General features: G+C 35.7%; 1 protein-coding gene across 1 annotated transcript in view; it reads right to left on the reverse strand.

Annotated features, from left to right (window-relative positions):
- Positions 1-20,476, reverse strand: part of SLC49A4 (solute carrier family 49 member 4) — a 96,428-nt gene that overhangs the window by 17,052 nt on the left and 58,900 nt on the right. The window contains exons 5-7 of the mRNA XM_039330084.1: positions 18,293-18,401; positions 15,088-15,155; positions 2,806-2,933 (exon numbers count right to left, since the gene is read on the reverse strand). Coding sequence (XP_039186018.1) covers positions 2,806-2,933; positions 15,088-15,155; positions 18,293-18,401 — 305 coding nt within the window. The remainder of the gene's footprint in view (positions 1-2,805; positions 2,934-15,087; positions 15,156-18,292; positions 18,402-20,476) is intronic.

Here is a 20,476-nt window from a genome sequence, read left to right on the forward strand (position 1 = left end):
AGTTGTAAGTCCCCTTTTCCAGCGCCACTGTAACTTTGAATAGTCACAGAACAAATGGATGCAACCCAGGAAGCGGTGGGATTCAGCCAACTCGCACCAGTTCGGCAGAACCGGTAGCTAATTTTTTGTTGCCCACGCCCACAATGGACTTCTGGAAGCGGCATCCACACAAAGAACCAGTTGTTAACATTTTTGAATCCCACCACTGAACCCAGGGTTTACCTGTATTTAAAATGGAGGAACAGAATGATAGTCAAAATATTCCCTATTCAGTAGGAAAGAAACAAGAACTGCGAGCAAGAGATAGGAATTTTTTTAGCTATTTGAATTTCATACAAGGAACAAGGAATGTAACAGTAAAGGATACCATGTCTTTTATATGCAAAATGGATTTCAAATGCCCAATATTTTAGAATGTGTTTTGTTGCCAAACAAAAACAAACATCAAGCTGCATACTGTTTTGCATGCTGCACCAAACATGGAAGGAGAAAGATTATTTTCATCTGGCAAAGCCGGTCTAGTTTTGCTTATTAACTAAGAATTAATTTAAAGAATTCATTCATTTTGTTGCATCAAATCAGAGAAGAGCCAACTTTGTTTGATGGTGGTGTAGTTAAGTACAAAAGTTTATTTCTGAATGGTGCAAATATACTGTGTGCCAGCCCAAAGCAGCTTCTGAAAACTTGATATGTTAGCCACAACAATGAAGAACTAAATTGCAGTGCTTATTCCTTTAAAACATGAAAAAATGACCACAGAATATACCAGTAAAAATATACATTAGTATGTCAGATAAAGTTTCATTTCTACCAGAAATCTCTTATTATGTTGCTCTCATCTGTGGTTTATTACTATGCTCCAATTTTGAAGACATAAAATTAATTTAAATAAGATAGACTTATTTACATAGATAAGAAATATTCACTAAAATATTAGTCTATTAGTTTAAAACTGTTCAATGTAGCAGGGAAGGAAAGGTCTGTGGCTACAGAGCATCATGCACACAAATGTCACAATCTTAAAGTTAATGACACAAGAATCTCTGGGAGTGCTATATGTAGTAAGACAGCATTAGTTTTGAAAGAGTAAATATTTTCTCCCTTTGGACCAGAGTACAGAACTCTGATACAGAGAAAATAATGAATTTTGATAGAAAAGAGCAACAGGTAAGCAAAAATTAGGTAATTTTAAAAAGTACTAATGTAACATAGCTCCAATTTTTCTTGTTAACGTGGAAAAATGCAATTACTAAGCAAATAAATAGTGTAAAATTTACTACCATACATACACCAATATAAAATTCTTCCCTTTGAAGCAAAATTTCAGATTTAATTTCCAAAAGTGTTTGGGGCAGAAATGTAGCACCTCTGCAACATCTTAAAGCAACTATACTTTCTCTTAAGACTGTGGAGTTACCCCCATAGCTACCACACAGTTTAGGGGAAAAAAACACCAATATTTTTAGTGTCCTAAAGAGACAATATTCACACTCTCACAAACTCCAAAGCATCTTTTGGAAATTAAGTCTGAAGTGTAGCACCATACTCCAGAAGATCAGATATAGTTTTTTTTTTTTTTAACAATCACTCATTCAGTGAGCGTTCGAAGTTATATGGTGCTGAACAAGGGGACTTACAACTGTTCTTTGTAGCTGTAGCTGGAAATTAGCCCACAATTACAATAGTCACAGAAACTTGTAGCCATGTGATCGCCATTTGCAATCTTTACTAATGGTTTCCAATAAGCAGAGTTAATGGGGAAACCGGCAGGAAGTTGCAAATGGTGCTGTTGCCCCTAACAATTCTGCAGGATTTGCTTAATGATGGCTGCCAGAAATGCCATAACTGCTCTTGTAACTCAGTTGCCATCATGTGACATTGTGCTTTATGCCAATGTCCCAATTACTGTCCTTCAGTGAGAATGACCTGTACAAATAGTCATAAAGAAGCCAATTTATCAAATTCAAGCAAGTTGTACAATCAACACATCTGATTGGAAGGGGAGCAGGAAGGAAGACTTGGTTTCAAAACACGAAGCAAAGAAAATTCAGAAAAGTTGAGAAATTGAACTTTAAATCAACCAAGCATATGTGATTTGCATAAAATATATAGACAAACTCTACTCTAGATATAACGCTTATGTTAAATATAAAGTTATAATTGAATGAGCAAAGGAAAATTGTAAGGTTCTTTCATTTACATACTACAAATAACTCATAACCGTTTGTTACTTCTGCACATGCTTATGTTTCCAGATAAGCATCATATATTATACAATCACAAAATACAACATAGTATACAATTATCTACCGAGTTCCAAGTCAGCTGAGTTTAAGCATTATCATTAATCATTTTCTTTAACCAATGTTTAACTAACAGAAATCTTAAAAGTCTTGTTAAAGACGCTTGTTTAATGAACACAAAAATTTCCCCTTTCTTGCTTTAACCAACTAAGTAAAATTACAAGCTACACAACCTATTTATTGTAAGAAATTTAAAGACACCATTCAAGGAGCTTCACAATTAGATTTCACATGTACAGCTTAAGTTCATTTCTGATAGCAATTTTCTTTGTTATTCTGCAATTGGCTTAATAAATGTAAACATTTTATAATACATCTTGAAAAATATTGGTGGTTTCAGTCAGAAAACCAAGTAATTTCCCAATTTCCACTTGGAATAGTTTAATTTATATTTTGAAGTTTTATAGTGAACTACACTACCACATTTTCCTAGCATTCTACATGGCTGAAAGCCATTACTAAAACAAATATTTGTCAAACCTGGAAAATGGGATTAACATACCTGTAGTTAAAGGAAGATGAACGACAGTTTTTAAACATGTTAAAGTATACCAAAAAGATGACAGAGTTGCTCCTGACAGTAACAGAAGTAGGATAGGTTTCAGCATTCCTCTGATAAAATCAGCAAACCTGTAACATAAACCATAGTTTTAAAATCATTCATACAAACTGTGATAAAAAAGTATACTTTAGCTAAAGTGCTCTGTAGAATTATTAAAACAGTGTTTTCTGATATAATAGTTCAGGACGAACTGTATAGTTCCTGCTGTCTTAGGAAAGCTCAAAATATTCTTAAAGACTCATCTCATTCCGGACATTCTTTTTTTGAACTATTATCATCTGGCAGATGGTACAGGATAATAAAAACAAAGACAAATAGGCTGAAAAATAGTTTTTATCCCAGAGCTGTAACCATATTAAATACTACTATATAGTGCAACACTGAAGTGCAATACAAGCGTGGCGCAATGGTGAACAGAATGTGAAGGATGTGTGTATATAATGTATGTTCTTATTTGTGGTTTTTACTTCTGTGTAGTGTGCACTGTGGACAGCATTTAATTTCACTGTGAGTTACACAATGACAATAAATATATTCTATTCTATTCTATTCTTCTAGAAAGATATCAATAGACACAAAGATGCATTACAATGTATGTGATAATTTTGAATTTCTAAGATGAGTCAGGTATGGAGTTAAGTCTATAATTCTTTTTTATTTTTATTTTATTCTTGTGTGAGAAAAAAATACCTTGGGATGTTAAACAATTTGCTGAATAATGGAAATTATTCCCCTCCAATTAATGGAGCATTGTAAATGGCTTCATACTATTTTTCTCAGTTCAACATCATCTTGAGTTGACGTTTCTCATATTATTTCTGCAAAATTCAATGGGCTGAGCTGGATATAAAGTTTGATCTCAAAAGTATTGTCCTATTCATTTCAACTTTTTCACCGATTTTTGTAGAAACTTGGTTTATTTCAGCCATTTATCCTGGATTACTCTAATGCAGGCATGTCAAACTCATGACGTCATGTGACGTTGTGCGATGTATCATGACTTTTTCCTCATTGCTGGCAATGGGATGGGCGCAGTTTCGGCATGACGCATCTGGCCCGCAGGCCAGCAGTTTGACATGCCTGCCCTAATGGGCTGATGAAGAATGACCACTGAATTAAAACTGCATCAAAAAGAGATAGTCGATTTAAAATTTATTGGAATAACATGCAAACTGGTGATACATCAGTGAAAAACAGTGAGAACAAAATATAAAATTAATTAAATGAATGAATCACATTATAGTGAAATGCTTAATGAATCATAACAGAATAAAATTATTAATTAAATAAACAACTGAAACAAAATTTCCTAAACCAGTTATGGAATAATAAATGGTGAATCAGTAAGTACTGAAGGAATAATGAATACTAATATAAATCAGAAAAAAGCATATTAAAATTAAACTTTGGCTACTCCATTTTTTAAAATCAGAATGACTTGTCTTTCCATCTTATTGTGAGACCTTAAAGACTAGGGTTAAAAGAATTCAGTATCATATTTGGTGGCATCAAAAACAAATAGTTGCCTTCTCTTTAACATTAGCATTTTTATAGACAATAATATCTTTTAATGAAAAAGACATCTCACTAAGTTTTTGATGACACTTCTGAATCTCATTTATTATTTTTGCCTAACATATATATTTAGAATAGAACAAAACAGAACAGAGCTGAAAGGGACCTTCGAGGTCTTCTAGTCCAGCCCTCTGCTCAAGCGGGAGAACCTATACCATGTCAGACAAATGACTCTCTAGTTTCTTCTTAAAAATCTCCAGTGATGGAGCACCCACGATTTCTGGAGGCAAGCTGATCCACTGGTTAATTGTCCTCACTGTCAGGTAGTTTCTCCTTAATTCCAGGTTGCTGCTCTCTTTGATCAGTTTCCAACCATTGTTTCTTATCCTTCCCTCTGGTGCTTTGGTGAATAATGTGACCCCCTCTTCTTTGTGGCAGCCCTTCAAATACTGGAATACTGCTATCATGTCACCCCTATTTCTTCTTTTCTTTAGACTAGCCAAACCCAAGTCACGCAGCTGTTCTTTGTATGTTTCAGTCTCCAGGCCTTTGATCATCTTAGTTGCTCTTCTCTGATTTTTTTCCAAACTCTCAACATCTTTTTTGTGATATGGTGACTAAAATTGGCTGCAGTATTCCAGGTGTGGTCTTACTAGGGTTTTATAAAGCGGTACTAATACTTTGTGTGATCTTGATTCTAAGCCTTGTTTTGTACATCCCAGGATTGTATTAGCTTTTTTGGTTGCTGCTGCACACTTCTGGCCCATAGTCAAGTGATTGTCGACTAGGACTCCAAGGTCCCTCTCACAATTACTGTTTTTGAGCCAGGTCTTGCCTAATCTATATTTGTACCTTTGATTTTTCCTGCCTAAATGTAAAATTTTGCTTTAGGGCCTATTGTTCAAGTTTGTCAAGATCTTTTGGGATCCTGAGTTTGTCTTCTAGGATGTTGGCTACTCCTGTCAATTTGGTGTCATTTGCAAATTTGATGAGTTCCCCTTCAATTCCCTCATCTAAGTCATTTATGAAGATATTGAAAGTACTGGGCTTAAGATGGAACCTTGTGATACTCCACTGCTTACGTCTCCATGTGGATATGGTGCCCTTGAGGACTACTCATTGAGTATATGGTTTGCCAGCCAGCTACAGATCCATCTGGTGGTGATGTTGTCTATTTCACTTTCTTCTAGCTTATCAAGGAGTAGGTTGTGGTCTACTTTATCAAATGCCTTACTGAAATCTAAGTATACTATGTCCACAGCATTTCGCTGGTCTATTAGTTTACTCAGTTTATTGAAGAATGAAATAAGATTGGTTTGGCAAGATCCGTTTTTAACAAACCCGTGCTGGCTACTAGTTATAACTTTGCTTGCTTCTAGTTGTTCACAGATCTATTTTTTGATTATCTTTTCTAGGATCTTCCCAGGTATTGAGGTTAAACTGATTGGTCTGTGGTTTCCTAGGTCCATTATTTTCCCCTTTCTTGAAGATGGAAACCACATCAGCCCTTTTCCAATCCTCAGATACTTCCCCGGTGCTCCAGGATTTATGAAAGATGTGGTGTAATGGTTCTGAGATAACATCTGCCAGCACCTTCAGAACTCTGAGATGTAATCTGTTGGGTTTCAGTGATTTATACTCGCCAAGGTCGGATAGGTGTTCTCTTACCATTTTCTTGCTTATTTTAATTTTTGTTTCTAGTTTGTCTAGTTTGCAGTAGGTTTTTTTGGGTATGTTGGGCTATAGTTTCTTTTTGTTTGAAGACTGATGTAAAGTATTAGTTAAGCAACTCTGCTTTCTCCCTGTTGCCTATTATTTCATTGCCATCTTCTCTCTTTAGTGGGCCTACAGTTTCCTTGATGTTTCTCTTGTTGTTAGTATGTTGGAAGAAACTTTTTTTTATTATCCTTGATTTTTGTTGCAAGTCTTTATTCTTTCTGAGCTTTTGCTTTCCTGACTTCATCTTTGCATATTCTGGCCTTATTTATGTGCCCTTCTTTCCATTTTTTGTATGTCCTTTTTGTCTTTCAGTTTGTCAGAGAGATCTTTGTGCAGCCATGCTGGTTTCTTCTTGAATTTCTTGTTTTTCTTTTTCAGTGGTATTGTGATGATCTGGGCTTTTATGATCGCATTTTTCAGTGTTTCCCACTCTTTTTGGGTCGTTTTTCCCTTTAAGATTTTCATTCATGTGATTTTTTCCTAGGGTCTCTCTGAGTTTGTTAAAGTCAGTTCTTTTGAAGTTTAAAACACTGCTTGAATTGTTTTCTATTGCTAGTGTTTGCATTATATTAAATTCCAGTATGATGTGGTCACTTTCCCCCAAGGTTCCAGCAATTTCAATTCCCTCTATCACTTCTTCTCTATTAGTAAGGATTAATCCAGTATAGCTTTACGACTAATTCCCTCCTGCACCTTTTGGGTGACAAAGTTGTTGTCTAGGTTGGTTAGGAATCTGTTTGAGCTCCTGCTCACTGCAGAGTTTGTCTCCCATTTGATATCTGGAAAGTTGAAATATCTTATTACTATGTGGTATATTTCCTACATTTGTTAACTGGTTGGCAAAGAGTTTATCTATTTCTTCTGAGTGATTGGGTGGCCTGTAATATACAAAAACCTGAACTAGCTGAGTACAGAGAAGCCCAATAAATATTTTTGAAAGCTAGTTCAGGTTTTGGGTCCTTAAATAAAAGTGGTCGGGACCCTTTAATGTTATGTTATTTCAAGCCATGGCCCTCAGCAATCCTTTCTAGTGCAGGGGTAGCCCAGATCAACTTTCATTGTGTTCATATTCTGTCTTTCAAATGCTCCTTCATCAAACCCTTAAAGCATAAAGGTGATCAAGCTTTATTTGTCCAATGTTTATTAAGTCCCTTCTTCATATAGTTGCAGAAAGTGGCTAGACACACAACGTTAACATTTCCTGAACTGAAAAGGGACAGCCTTCTGACTTTGTGTACTTGGAAGGCATAGAAACTTTAACTCTGGCAGCTGAAGGACAGAAGACAATTTATCAGCTTGCATTAATTTACCAGCTTGCATTATAATGAATTGTTTGCATTGATTTTTTATGGACAATTTAATTTTACATATTTTAAGTCTCTTAGTGTCATATTAGCAAGTTGTACACACTGGGTGATATGTAAGCCCAGTGAATCTCTCTCAGCCCTATCTGCTGTTGGGATGGGGGTTGGGGGAGGAGAGTACCCCATTTAAGCACACAAATTTGGAGAAAGTCACTTTGAATTACTGTATCACAATCCATTCAAAATTGTATATTCATTTATCCTTAATTGTTCCATCCCTACTCATCTCTCTTTCACTTTATTTTTGATGTGGTCTTTTACTTTTTATATTATATGTGTGAAGTCAATGTCTCCTTGTTAATATTATACACAGAGAAATACTTCCTTAATTATCAAGCAATGTTGGCATTAATAATTGCCATTTCAGACCAAGTCTTGCATTCCAACTGGTTTATTAGAAGATCAATAAGGGATGAAATATATAAAAAAACAAGAGACGAATCAATAATGTATAAGGGTAAAGAAATAATTGTATTAAAACAAATACCACGTAGTATACGAAATCAGAGACGAGAATACCAATTTTTAACGACTCAATTAATTAAATATAAAGTTAAGTTTCGTTGGTTAATACCTGAAGGCATACTTTTAACTTGGCAGGAGAAAAAATACAAGATAGATACACTTGAGAAAGCACGGGACTTTTATGAGAGTTACTTTTCACAAGGAGAAGAACAAGAAAGTAGGGAAGAGCCGGAGAGTAAAAGTTATGATGAAGATCTATTAGAGGAAGTTGATCGAGAGCGAGAAATACAAAAGTTACAAGAAAGTGAAAGGTTAGAAAGAGAAGTAAAAGGAAGACTTATAGAGACAAGAAGTATAAAACAAAATAAAAACAAAAAAATAGATCAAGTTAAAAATGGGAGACGTAATTAAGCTCTTTTCTATAAATATTAAAGGATTAAATATATCAAGAAAAAGAGTGTAGACGTTTAACAATCCAACGAAATTGGATGTAGATATGATGTATCTTTAGGAAGTTTACATAAAATAGGATTATAGAAAATTACTAGAGAAAGTAAAATTTAGAAACATTATACACAATATTAGCATAAAACAGGAAAGGAGGAATTATTATATATGTCAAAGAAAAATAAAATTAAATAAATATACTTGGATGGAAAGGGGTGAATTTTAATGTTGGAAATATTAGAGTAAAAACAGTATATGCACTAAATAATATGAGAATATTTGTATGATCACCATGCTTAGATGGAATTCCGGTCAAATCTTATAAAAAATATGAGTGTTATTACAATGAATAATGTTGGATTCCTAGTAAGTAGTAGAATATGAAAGAAGGAAAATGTAAATAAGAAACAATGGGGCAATAAGGACAAATATTTCAAAGAAGAAAGAGGGGGGAAATGTAAAGAATAGAAGAGTACTGTTACAAATTGCTGTTAACAAAAAAGGATATATTACGTGTGTATGTGTGTAATGTTTGTTGTGCTTTGTTTTGTTTTGTTGGTCTAAAATAAATAAAGAAAAAAAGAGGCTAATAATATGCTCTAGGAAATAGCATTCTGCTCTTTTTCTCTATCTAGCAACCAACATTCAGAAAACTGGTCTAGTTCTAATTTATTCTCCACTCACACACTTTATCACTTCTGCTGTTCATTTCTTCCCCTCCTTTTTTTCTTTCCCACAAATTGCAATGTAGCCCTTGACCTTGAGCTTCCACTGAGAAAGCAGTTGAATTCCTACTACAGGACCCCAAGGAGCATATTGCTGTCACCCCTTCAATTTGGACCAGTATTTCATGAACTAAAAATGTCACTTTGTATGCAACTTTTAGCTCACAATTTAATTAAATCTGTAAGCTCCTCTCCTTATTGCTATAGATATTACCCTATGTTGCAAAGTTGCTGCATTTTGACTTTGCGTAGTTTAATGCTGAAGGAAATGTTGAGCTATGAAGGACAAAACTTGAAAAATAATTCTGCTCACTGTGAAATATGACAAGAAAAATGCCATGGGGAGAAAAGAGAGAATCAGGTTGCTTTGCAATGCTGTACAATTTAAGTTAAAAAAAAAAATGGGTGTCACTTTCCAAAATTTCTTTTTTCCTTTCCCAACCCAAATTAGCTTGTTCCATAGTGACTAAGAAAGGCATACAATACTCACCAGCCACCTAAAATATCTAAGGCTCTTCAATCATAAGCATGCCATATAAATTATCTCAAATTTCTGGTCTGGAGTTAGGAGAGTGGCATAAATCTCATGTGGAGGAAGGCACCATATACCACTGGTAACAAAATAATGAAATTTGAGAGCTCATTTTCCAACTGCGCTTTCCTTTGACAGGCATAATTTTGTACCATAGGCTCAAATGTTTCTATTAGATGCAGAGATTGCTTGATATCCAAATGATAGCTTCAGCAGCATCCAACTGGAAAGAGGTTTAAATGCAGTGTCCTTTATAGATTGCATTTAGCCAGTAAATAATGCTCACCAGGTGAGTGAAATTATATTGCAATTTATTATAATGGGTGGTGGAAGAATTGGGACTGAGTTACCAGTGTAGGATGGAATAGAGTTGTAAGAGGAAATTCCAGAGCTACTAAGCAAATTAGCAACTAGTGGAACAAAACAAAACCAAACTTCCACACTTACATTATTAGAAAATATACCAAGATGCCTTCAAGTCACAGGACCATCACAGAAATCCATGAGCCTGTCGGACCTGACAAAAATCATTACCTAATTTTCCTAATTACAACTTTCAGCAGATGATAGTCAGGAAAGACACCGATTTAATTTTATACAGATAAATTGCTGAATAGGTCTAAGGAAAGGGACTTATTCATCAAGAGAGATAAATCGCTACTCTTTTTGCATTCAAAATTCTATGCTTGAAGGTTTTGTAATTTTTTTCAGTCAGAAAGAGGCATTTGGCAAGAGGCTGTTAGCTTTTTATTAAAAGCACAAAAAGTTTGAAGTGCTGGAGTCAACAAAAATGTATGCATTGCTACAGAACTGGAAACCATTTGTTAGCAGATAAAAAGACATTAAAAGGATAGTCTGCTACTAAAATTGAGCTACATGTTTGAGTAATTAATTTATCTCAAAAGGTCAAAATTTACATAAAACTCCATTGGCAAACCTGCAGAGGAATCATTATAAAGCTAAAAAAGAATGGCCACCCGTTACAATATACCAGCAAGAGAAAGAACTATCCTTTGTATAAAAGAACCCGTAACGGGGTAGAAGAAAAATCAATGTGATAGAAAACTTTGCTGACTTAAAGCGATAAGAGGCTCAACATATTTATAGTTGTAATTCTCTGCCTTTACTTCCATTTCCTTGAGAACGTTTTATCAAAGAGCTGTGATCTCTAACAACCAGATATCTCATTTAGCAAGTCTAAATAAGCAACTCTATTTTTTAGATATTTATACGTTCAAGTATAGCACTGCAACCTTAACATTGAAAGAAAAAAAATAAGGAAACTTTTTTTTTAAAGTACACCATCCAACTCTGTTAGTTATATCCAACAGCCAACTATATTAGTTTTATTTTGATAGAAGAATGATCCTACACTTTCAATGATATGGATTATCTTGACCCCACGGTTTAAAGATATCTGCAAGTTGTTAAAACCATAATCAGATGCTTTAAAATTCCGGTTGTCCTTGTATGTGAAGGAGGAAAAGCATGAAGGATTGAGACTCAGTGTACGGTACACTCAATCCTTGTTATCCACAGGGGTTACATCTTGAAAACCCCCGCAAAAACAGAAGCCACTGATAGTGAGGCATTAAAATGAATATAATCTGTACAGAACAATGAAATAGATAGCCTGTAAAATGAAAATCTTCAAATATTTTGTCAGATATACCTTATTTCAGCAAAGAAAAAACTATGAAGTTACAACTAATCCTAGCAATCTTGCATCTCCTTCCCTGTTTAATTTTTTATAGTAAATTCACACCTACATACAGACAACATAGTACTGTTGGAATAAGGCCCCCTTTAAAAAAATAGGGTATGGCAATTGTGCAGTTTTTCTGCACATCTGGGAAGTTTACACTTTACCACCAAATCTGACATCATGTTTATGTTTCTCTATTTAGCTGTAATGTATTTTGATTACTTCAGTAAGATTATTAATTCATAAACTAAGACTAGCAACTCCCAACCAACCATAAACATAAAACCTCTAAAAAACCCTATGCTGCAATTATTGCTACAGTATATAGCACCAGGAGTGAACACGATAATGCTTTTAATTTTAATACAGGCAAATGCATTTAAACAGATTTTAAAAACATGTCGAAAGCAACCATTTTTCAAGCATGGCTAATTTATTCAAGGCTTTAGGCCAACAGAGGCTGCGACTGAAGCAAGCAGTGCCTCCTTTTTGAAAATGCCACTGTTATTCCTTCAAGCCCAATGGAAAAATGAAAGAAAATTATATAAAGGAATTCAGAACTCCCTCTAGCTATCCATCAACAGGACAACTCTTCGAAAAAAACAACTCAATGGGACCAAACTTGGTGAGGCTAGAAAAAGCTAGCAAAAAAAAAGACTAAGTCTGAAAATGAGTCATATTCAGCTTGGGGCTGAAGAGAAAAACAATCCAGAAGTCCTTCCTAGACGTGTTAGCAGGATAGTTGTTGGGATCATCTCTGATTATTGCTGGCTGTTCAATGCAATGTTCTTCTCCCTTCCTTCTTCTGGTCTCTGACACAGAGTGGTGCATAAGGACTCACCCTGCGCACTGAAAGGAGCACATATGCACAGAAAAGTGGAGGAAAAGTGGACTCTCTCCCTCTCTCCCACACACAAACATTTAAGTTTGCTACATAAAAGAAAACAGAGGTGCTTCCTATGGCCAGTGCTGATAATAGGTCTGGAAAGCATTCTAGAAACCATGATCTGCACAATTTCCCTACCTTGTTTTCTTTAACACAGAGGAGCTAAGCTGGTGAAGAGGCATATAAATCTTTCTTTAACTTCTCATTTTCACTATTAAAAGTTCTTTCTCTTCCAACAAGCTCTTCTCTTTCTCACATATAGAAGGCACCAGAGAATGGACAAATAGCTCTTGAAATTGAAGTGAACTTTAAGAAGGCTTTGGAAATTAAGCTCAGGTTCACATGAAATTAGATTGTGTGAGTTTTTTCATACCATAGATCTTAAAGGGGTTTTGTTGACATATAGATAGAAAAAAAAGCCTTGATAAAGGATAATTTATTTATTTATTTGTTTATTTATTAAAATTTATAGACTGCCCCACTTCCGCAGGACTCTGGGCGGCTAACAATAAAAACACAATATAACTAACAAAACAAACAATACAATAACATTCATCCAGGGATCAGATTTTATAAACCCCAGGCCTGCCGGAAAAGCCAGGTCTTAAGCAGCTTGCGGAAAACCAACAGGGTGGGAGTGGTCCTAATCTCCGGGGGGAGCTGGTTCCAAGACGTGGGCGCCATCACAGAGAAAGCCCTCCCCCGGGGCCCTGCCAAATGGCACTGCTTGGCCGACGGGACCTGAAGGAGGCCCAGCCTGTGGGATCTAACCGGACGAAGGGAACTATGAGGTAGTAGGCGGTCTTGCAAATTATGCAGAATAACAAGAATTATAGCCTAGGAAATATTATGTTAGCCATATGATATAATGAGGCACTTTACAATTATGCCACTGTAAACAATATAACAGCCATCGTCAAATCAATTCATTGGAATCAAATACATTCATTGGAATCACATGTTTGTACTTAATTTATTTACAATATTTACAATATTCCTGTTTCATGTTCCAATACAAAAGAATGTGCAAGTGGCTTAAAACTGTAAACTAAAACAATAACAAAATAAATACTGAATCACAGTTTTAAATGTTTATCAATCTGAAGAAAAAAAATCTGATCAAAGTCTGATGAAAAAGGATGAAAAAGCAAGAATCAAAACGAAGATGTAAGGTACCAACTAGTTATTAAAAGCACAAGGAAATGAAATACTTAAAAAGATATTTATTTGATTTATTCTGCCTTTATTTTTTTGTCAACTCAAGTCAGCGTACCTACCATACCAAACATTATCACTTATTTTTATTTTAATTTAGTTTAGTTTTGATGCTTAAAAATTAGGCCTTTATAAAGATAGTTTCTCGGTAAACTTCTGAAAATAATCTCAAAAGAAAGGCACATTCAAAAAAAGAGACAAACACATACAAAAAACTATAAAGAACTTAAAATTAATTCTGTGTGCAACAAATATATCATGCTACAAAATACTGATCTGGAAAATTTCACAGTTCTGTAGGTTTCATCATATTCAGTTCTAAAACAATGAATGTAAAAGTAGAGGATGATTTTGTGTGTGTGTGTGGCCTTGAACATAAAATTAAAGGGGAAGCTGAAGCCATAAAATGTGAAGGACCACTTTAACTAGTATAGGCAGGGCTTGTTTTTGTCAAAAAGAGGAGAGGGTTTTTAATTTTTTTCTTTGTGATATACCCATTTTCAAACTTACACTTTAAAGTGTGATGGAAAACCAGCTTCCAGCTCTTATGTTTATAAAGAGCATTATGTAGCAAAAAGCAGGCTGCAGTTGGCTACCCGTAAGCTAAGCTATACATTTATATGAGTGACACTGAATCACATATAAGCTTCTTTTTTTTTTTGTCATTTCACTCTTCATTTTGGGTAAGAAAGAGAGCCTGCAAACCCACATTTAATCACCACTTCCCATTATATCTAGATTAGGAACTACAACCAATAGTTTCCAAATAAAATAAGCTAAATTTAAACCATAGTTTAAAACTGGCTTATGATCATTGCCAGCTTGGAATAATTATTCATAGTTTCTGATTTGGAAGGAAAGAGAAAGTATGGTTAAATGAACATTTATAGCTGGCTTATTCTTCTGAAATGCAGAAAAAAGTTCCACGAGGACATTTACATCTTATGTGCTTTATTCAGCCATGATTTCATCATTTGATCATAATCATATATTATTTGGACTATTAAATATATTAATTCCTTTCTGCATGAAAGTTCATTAAGCTGAACAATTTATATGGCTAATATAATTTGGGAACCCAATGATAGTTGTAACAAATCATTATAATATCCTCTACTTCTAAACATCTTTTGTATTAAGCACTTTGATATTCAGAAGTTCACAACTCATATATAGTCAGGGGTTTACAGTAATGGAAATACAGCAAGACTCTCACAAGATGTTTAAATAATTCACCATAACATTCAAACCAACCCCATAATATCCAATTTCCCCAAAGAATCAATCACAACTATAATGGAAGAGATGAAAGCAAAATATGAGCAAAATACCCATTGTTCCTTCATTACTTCATCTAAGTATTCTTCCACCTTTGGATGGAGTGGACCGAGAGTACTTTTCTAACACAATAATATACCCTGCTTAGTTTGATGACTGAACAAATGGGATTTTCAGCATTCATGGACTTTTAAAAAAAGGACAAATTACTATTCTGGATAGAAGATGAACATATTTCTAACCTATAGAAAATGATTTTTTTTTTACAATTGTCATGGAAGAGAGGAAATGATTTCAGGGGGTATTATTTTAGGATAACAAAAAGACAATTTCGCTAAAGAAAAATAAGAGAGGAAAAAAGTAAAGCTTACCTTGCTAGTGCTATGCCAACAACACAGCCGCCTACAATGGACCAAAATCCAATCCAACCTGCATCCACCTGGAAAAAAAAATAAGATAAAGAAATACAGTGTTGCTTTTTGGTTGATATTTGCTATTGTATATAAGTATTCTGGAGTACAGCTCTGAAAGTAAGTTTTTATTTGGCTATTGACTGATTTATTATCAATTACGTAATCTGCTTAATCTCTTTTTAAGCCATCTAAGAATGCAGATGCTCTTTCTCAAGATCCTCAAGACTGCTTTCTCAAAACCCTCTTGAGAAAGCAAATACAAGTTAGCACCCTTGGTCTATGAGATGTATTCTTTTTGGCTGACTTCAGTTTGACCAGAGGCATCCACAAGGGGAAACAGGAGTCAATTCCTTTCATATATGCATTGTGACATTGCATTAACCTACAAAAGGGGCAGAACTTCCATTTCAGACTGTTTTCATCAATTTGATGAAAGCATCAGATCCTGCAGACACCTCTAGATCTACTCCCAATCGGTTTCAATATTAAACATTAGGAATATGATCTGTTGATATTTTTAAAAAATCTTTCTGCCACTTTTCTTCTTTAACTTTCTAAAAATAATGCCTATTTCAATAGATACCATTTTTTTCTCCTTTATTCCATCTATGATATCCAGCTATTTATTTTTAATATCCTGAAAATACTACTATTTACTCCAGCTTGAGACAAAAGCACAAACACAGCATGATTGAAGCAATTCTGCGTGATTTCTACCTCAATTAGATAGAAATCTATACTTCATTCTGTTCTTGATTAAAACTTCTCTACAAAGCTCTCCTCTAATATGCATTTGGGAAGGTTCTTGAATTCAAAAGGTCCAATGTGACAAGATAGATGAGACGAAATGAATCAGAACTCAGAGGTGAGAGGTTTCAAAGAATATGTTTATTGGTTACATAGTACTGACAAGGTCAAAAGTGAACCAAGTGTGAAATTCCCTCCAAAGAGTTACACTATAACAAAGTTAAACTTCCCACTCCAGTGCTATGCAATCAGCTACGTTCCCCAACAGACTAGTTTGGTAGGCTTTCTACCCACCTGCTCCCCCTCCCAATCTAACTGGCAGAAATGACCTTGGTTCCCATGGGACACTGAATTGTTTAGACTAGCAAAAATCCTCTGCATCCCCTCCCATCTTTGTGGCAACCTAGAACAAGCAAGATGGATGCAGCCAGGTTCGTTGTACAGTTGACACAATGTTGACATAGCAGGCCTCAGAAACTTCTGGCATTTACCAAATATCTTGATGGGAAGGCATAATATTGGAATAGGCTGAACTATCCTTAAATAAGAATTACCTTACAATTAGAACCTCTTCTGACATCCCAATTACAGTTTTACTGATGAGCGTGAGATACATAGAAGAAAAACATGGATAAATATGGAACTGCTTTTGCTCATTAACCTACCAGAAAGACTGATATTAGGCAGAGCAAGAACAGGTCTTATTAAAACTGAGCTCACAGAAGACTTCTGGGAGCTTTTGGAACACTGTTACTGGTCTGATCAAGTGACTACATTAAAACAATAATTGAGGATAAAAAGAAGATGACCAATCATGACAGAGTTAGACTAGGTCTTATATAAAGTTTGAAAAGCAGTGAGGTTGTAGTCATAGGAAGGGTATTGATAAGAGAACATTTAGTTGGGATTTTGGAGAAGTATATAATATTTTTCTATTCACATCTCTCTAAAAACTTGAAGTAAATAGAACTAGTTTACTGTGTTTTCCCCAAATTAAGACTCGGTCATGTGTGTCTGCGGTCATGTGTGTCTGTGTGTGTGTGTGTGTGTGTGTATGTATGTGTGTGTGTATATATATATATATATATATATATATATATATATATATATATATATATATATATATATCAAAAGAGGCACTAAGTCTTATTTTGGGGGGATGTCTTATTTTTTCCCCAACATCTGCCTTATCTCACAGTGGCAGCACCAACAGCCCCATCCAGCAGGAGCCTGTGAGGCTGCCACCCCACTTCTTCTGTGGCCGCCTGCAGGATGCCATGTGATGTGTCATGACAGTGGCGCCACCATGAGGCGAGGGGCAAACTATCCCACACGCCCCACACCTCCTTACCTTACTGCCGTAGCCAGGCCTCCCACGCCTTGACATCTGTTGCACTGCCACCCCACTTCTTCTGATTGCTGGCAGGACGCCACGTGGTGTGTCACTCCAGTGTTGCCACCATGTGCAGCAGTATCGGCATGACGCATCACATGGTGTCCTGCACTATGTGACACATGGCATCCTGCTGCCAGCAACCAGAAGAAGTGGGCCGGTGGCCACGCAGACTGCTGCTGGATGGGGCTGCTGCTCATGGTGTTGCAGCCACAAGGCGAAGCAGGAGTTAGGACATGGAAAGCGTGGCTGCAGGGGCCGTGAGGCAAGTGGGTGCTGGGCTCATGGGGTATCTCCACCCCCCATAGCTTGATTTTTACGTTTGTGCCCCGCCCTACCCCATGCAACCACAGTGGGATGGAGTGGGTGGAGTTTTAACTAGGGTTTATTTTGGGGGTAAGATTTATATTAGGCACAAACATAAAAATCAAGCTAGGGCTTATTTTCGGGATAGGTCTTATTTTCGGGGAAACACAGTAGTTGTATGTGAGGATAGCTTATGGAAAGGTCTTGGACTAAACTTTATGTGGAATTCCTCTAAGGCAGGCATGTCAAACCTGCAACATGTTGCGCAACGTATCACGACTTTTTTCCCATTGCTAGCAATGGGGTGGGTGCGGTTTCAGTATGATGCATCCAGCTCATGGGCCAGCCGTTTGACATGCCTGCTCTAAGGAAACGAATTATAAAGCCACTCTAATTATTTTTGTTCTTTGCCTTTATGGTAATGGAAAAGCTTTGGTTTTTCAAATTCACATTTGTGAACTGGCAATGAAATTTGAAATTACTATCTCTCTCCTGGAGGCCAACAAATTAAGGTTCAGGCTTTCCCCAAAGTTAAATATTCAGATATGAAGCAGCTCAGTTAAGCTCAGGTTCTACAATGCCACTTTTAATTTCATAGAACATCAGTCATTCTGCTTGTTATTTAAATTCTAAATCACAAAACCAATCTTTTGTCAGCAAATCATTAAAAAAAATACAGACACAGACATACCCACAGAGACATAAAAGTGCACCTACTTGGCTGATGTGAACTGGAGTTAATATCCAATCAAGAACACCAGACCATCCTGAGAAAACTCCCAGTGGTATTGCATAGGCCAGAGCAATCATCAAAAACCGGGGATTGCTAGAAAGTAAAAGAAAAAAATAATAAACAGGTTTTTCAACAGTAAGAGATCAAATTTCATTGCAATATTTTCCTTCTCCTATGAATCCTCAAGGACATAACAGGCACTAAAGTTACAGATGGTGAAATTTTGTTTAGTTTATTTGAAGTTATGATGCAGCAATCATATTTAAATAATGTTCTTTTTTTAGCAACACTTGAGTGATATATATATATATATATATATATATATATATATATATATATATATATATATATATATATATATATATATATATATAGGTTACATGTGGATAATACAGCATTCTAACAAGCAATTTAGTCTAAATTATCTTTGGCTCACTTCAGGAACATGACTGTGTACAATTAAAGTATATCTGCTGAGGCAAAACCAATTAATACAATATTTTGATGTTTTACTTAATGTTGCTGTTGTCAGGCTCTTGTTTTCAGTTATGGTATTTGAAAAGGATTAACCACATTTCAGAGATATGATTTGTAAAATATGTTTCTCTTTTATACTTTGAGTTCAGCTTCTGTTCTGTTTCATGGTTGAAAGAATTTACATTGGCTTTTTACTGAAATATCTGAATACTACCACATGTAGAAACAACGAGAACCAGTCCAATAGCTGATAAAAGCTGTGCATTCAAACAACATTTTTCAGTTTCATTTACTGTTTATATGACATGCATATCTCAGTTCTTTAAGTATGCATCAGTCTGAACAATAAATGAAGAATAGACTCCTGCCTGCTGCTCCATTGTATTCCCTCTCAAGAGGATCTTCCTTACAATCACCCATGAGATACATACAGGTAGTCCTCAACTTACGACCACAATTGAGCCCAAAATTTATGTTGCTAAGTGAGACATTTGTCTCATTTTATCACCTTTCTTGCTACAGTTGTTAAGTAAATCACTGCAGTTGTTAAGTTAGCAACCCGGTTAAGTGAATCTGGCTTCCCCACTGACTTTGCTTGTCAGAAGGTCACAAAAGGCGATTTACATGACACCAGGACACTGCAACCATCATAAATATGAGTCAGTTGCCAAGCATCTGAATTTTCACCACATGACCATGGGAATGCTGCAATGGTCATAAGTGTGAAAAATGGTCATAAGTTACTTTTTCAGTGCTGTTGTAACTGTGAACGGTCACTAGACAAACTATTTTAAGCTGAGGACTACCTCTATGGGCTGCGATATAGTTGGGCGATAGTATCAGGTGGCATTTTGCTCTTCTTCTTTACTTCACCCTCCTATAATTGTTTGTTTATTTGTGTCAGAAACATCACAATTAAAACAAGGCAGAGTATACAAGATAAAATTTAAAATATAAAATGCAATATTAAAATATGTACAAGTTAAACAGATCTTGCCCAGAAACTAGCAACATGAATTGTGTTCTGCCGTGCTGCCATGAGGTCCTCAATTGTTCTTATTCTGGACAATCCAGAATAAAAAGCACCTGTAGATTCATAGCTTGTAAACACACTGTTGGGAAGGGGCTTGTCCTAAATCAGGCATGTCAAACTCACGACGTCACGTGACGTTGCATGACGTATCATGACTTTTTCCCCATTGCTGGCAATAAGGTGGGCATGGTTCCGGTGTGATGCATCTGGCCCGTGGGCCGGCAGTTTGACATGCCTGTCCTAAATGATTTGGTTTGAGGTTGCAAGTAGTTATCTGTGTGTATATCTGTGGCTTTTCAGGCAAAGATACATTATATTGCAACTTATTAAATGCGTGGGTAAGATATCCACAGAGAGGGAACAAATTTATAAAGAGACTGCATAGAGATAAACTATGCTTCTCCTTCAATAATCTGTTCTCAGCATGTGATTTTAATGGTTGCACAAAATAGCCCCACACCCTATTGTTCCCTGTATTTGGATATGGTGCAAAACTTGAAAATCAGCATTATATGAAATGCTCATAAGCCACAAATATTTCACCATTTGATATATAAACTGAGCCAATATTTATCATGCTACACGGAAATGAAAGAAAAATATGTAGATAATATCCTGGGGGTACATATGTACATTCGATTTCTACAGCTGCTCATCT

Source organism: Crotalus tigris, unplaced genomic scaffold, assembly GCF_016545835.1.
Source record: "Crotalus tigris isolate CLP2741 ecotype Arizona unplaced genomic scaffold, ASM1654583v1 scf7180000024424.1579004, whole genome shotgun sequence".
NCBI classification, from domain to species: Eukaryota; Metazoa; Chordata; class Lepidosauria; order Squamata; family Viperidae; genus Crotalus; species Crotalus tigris.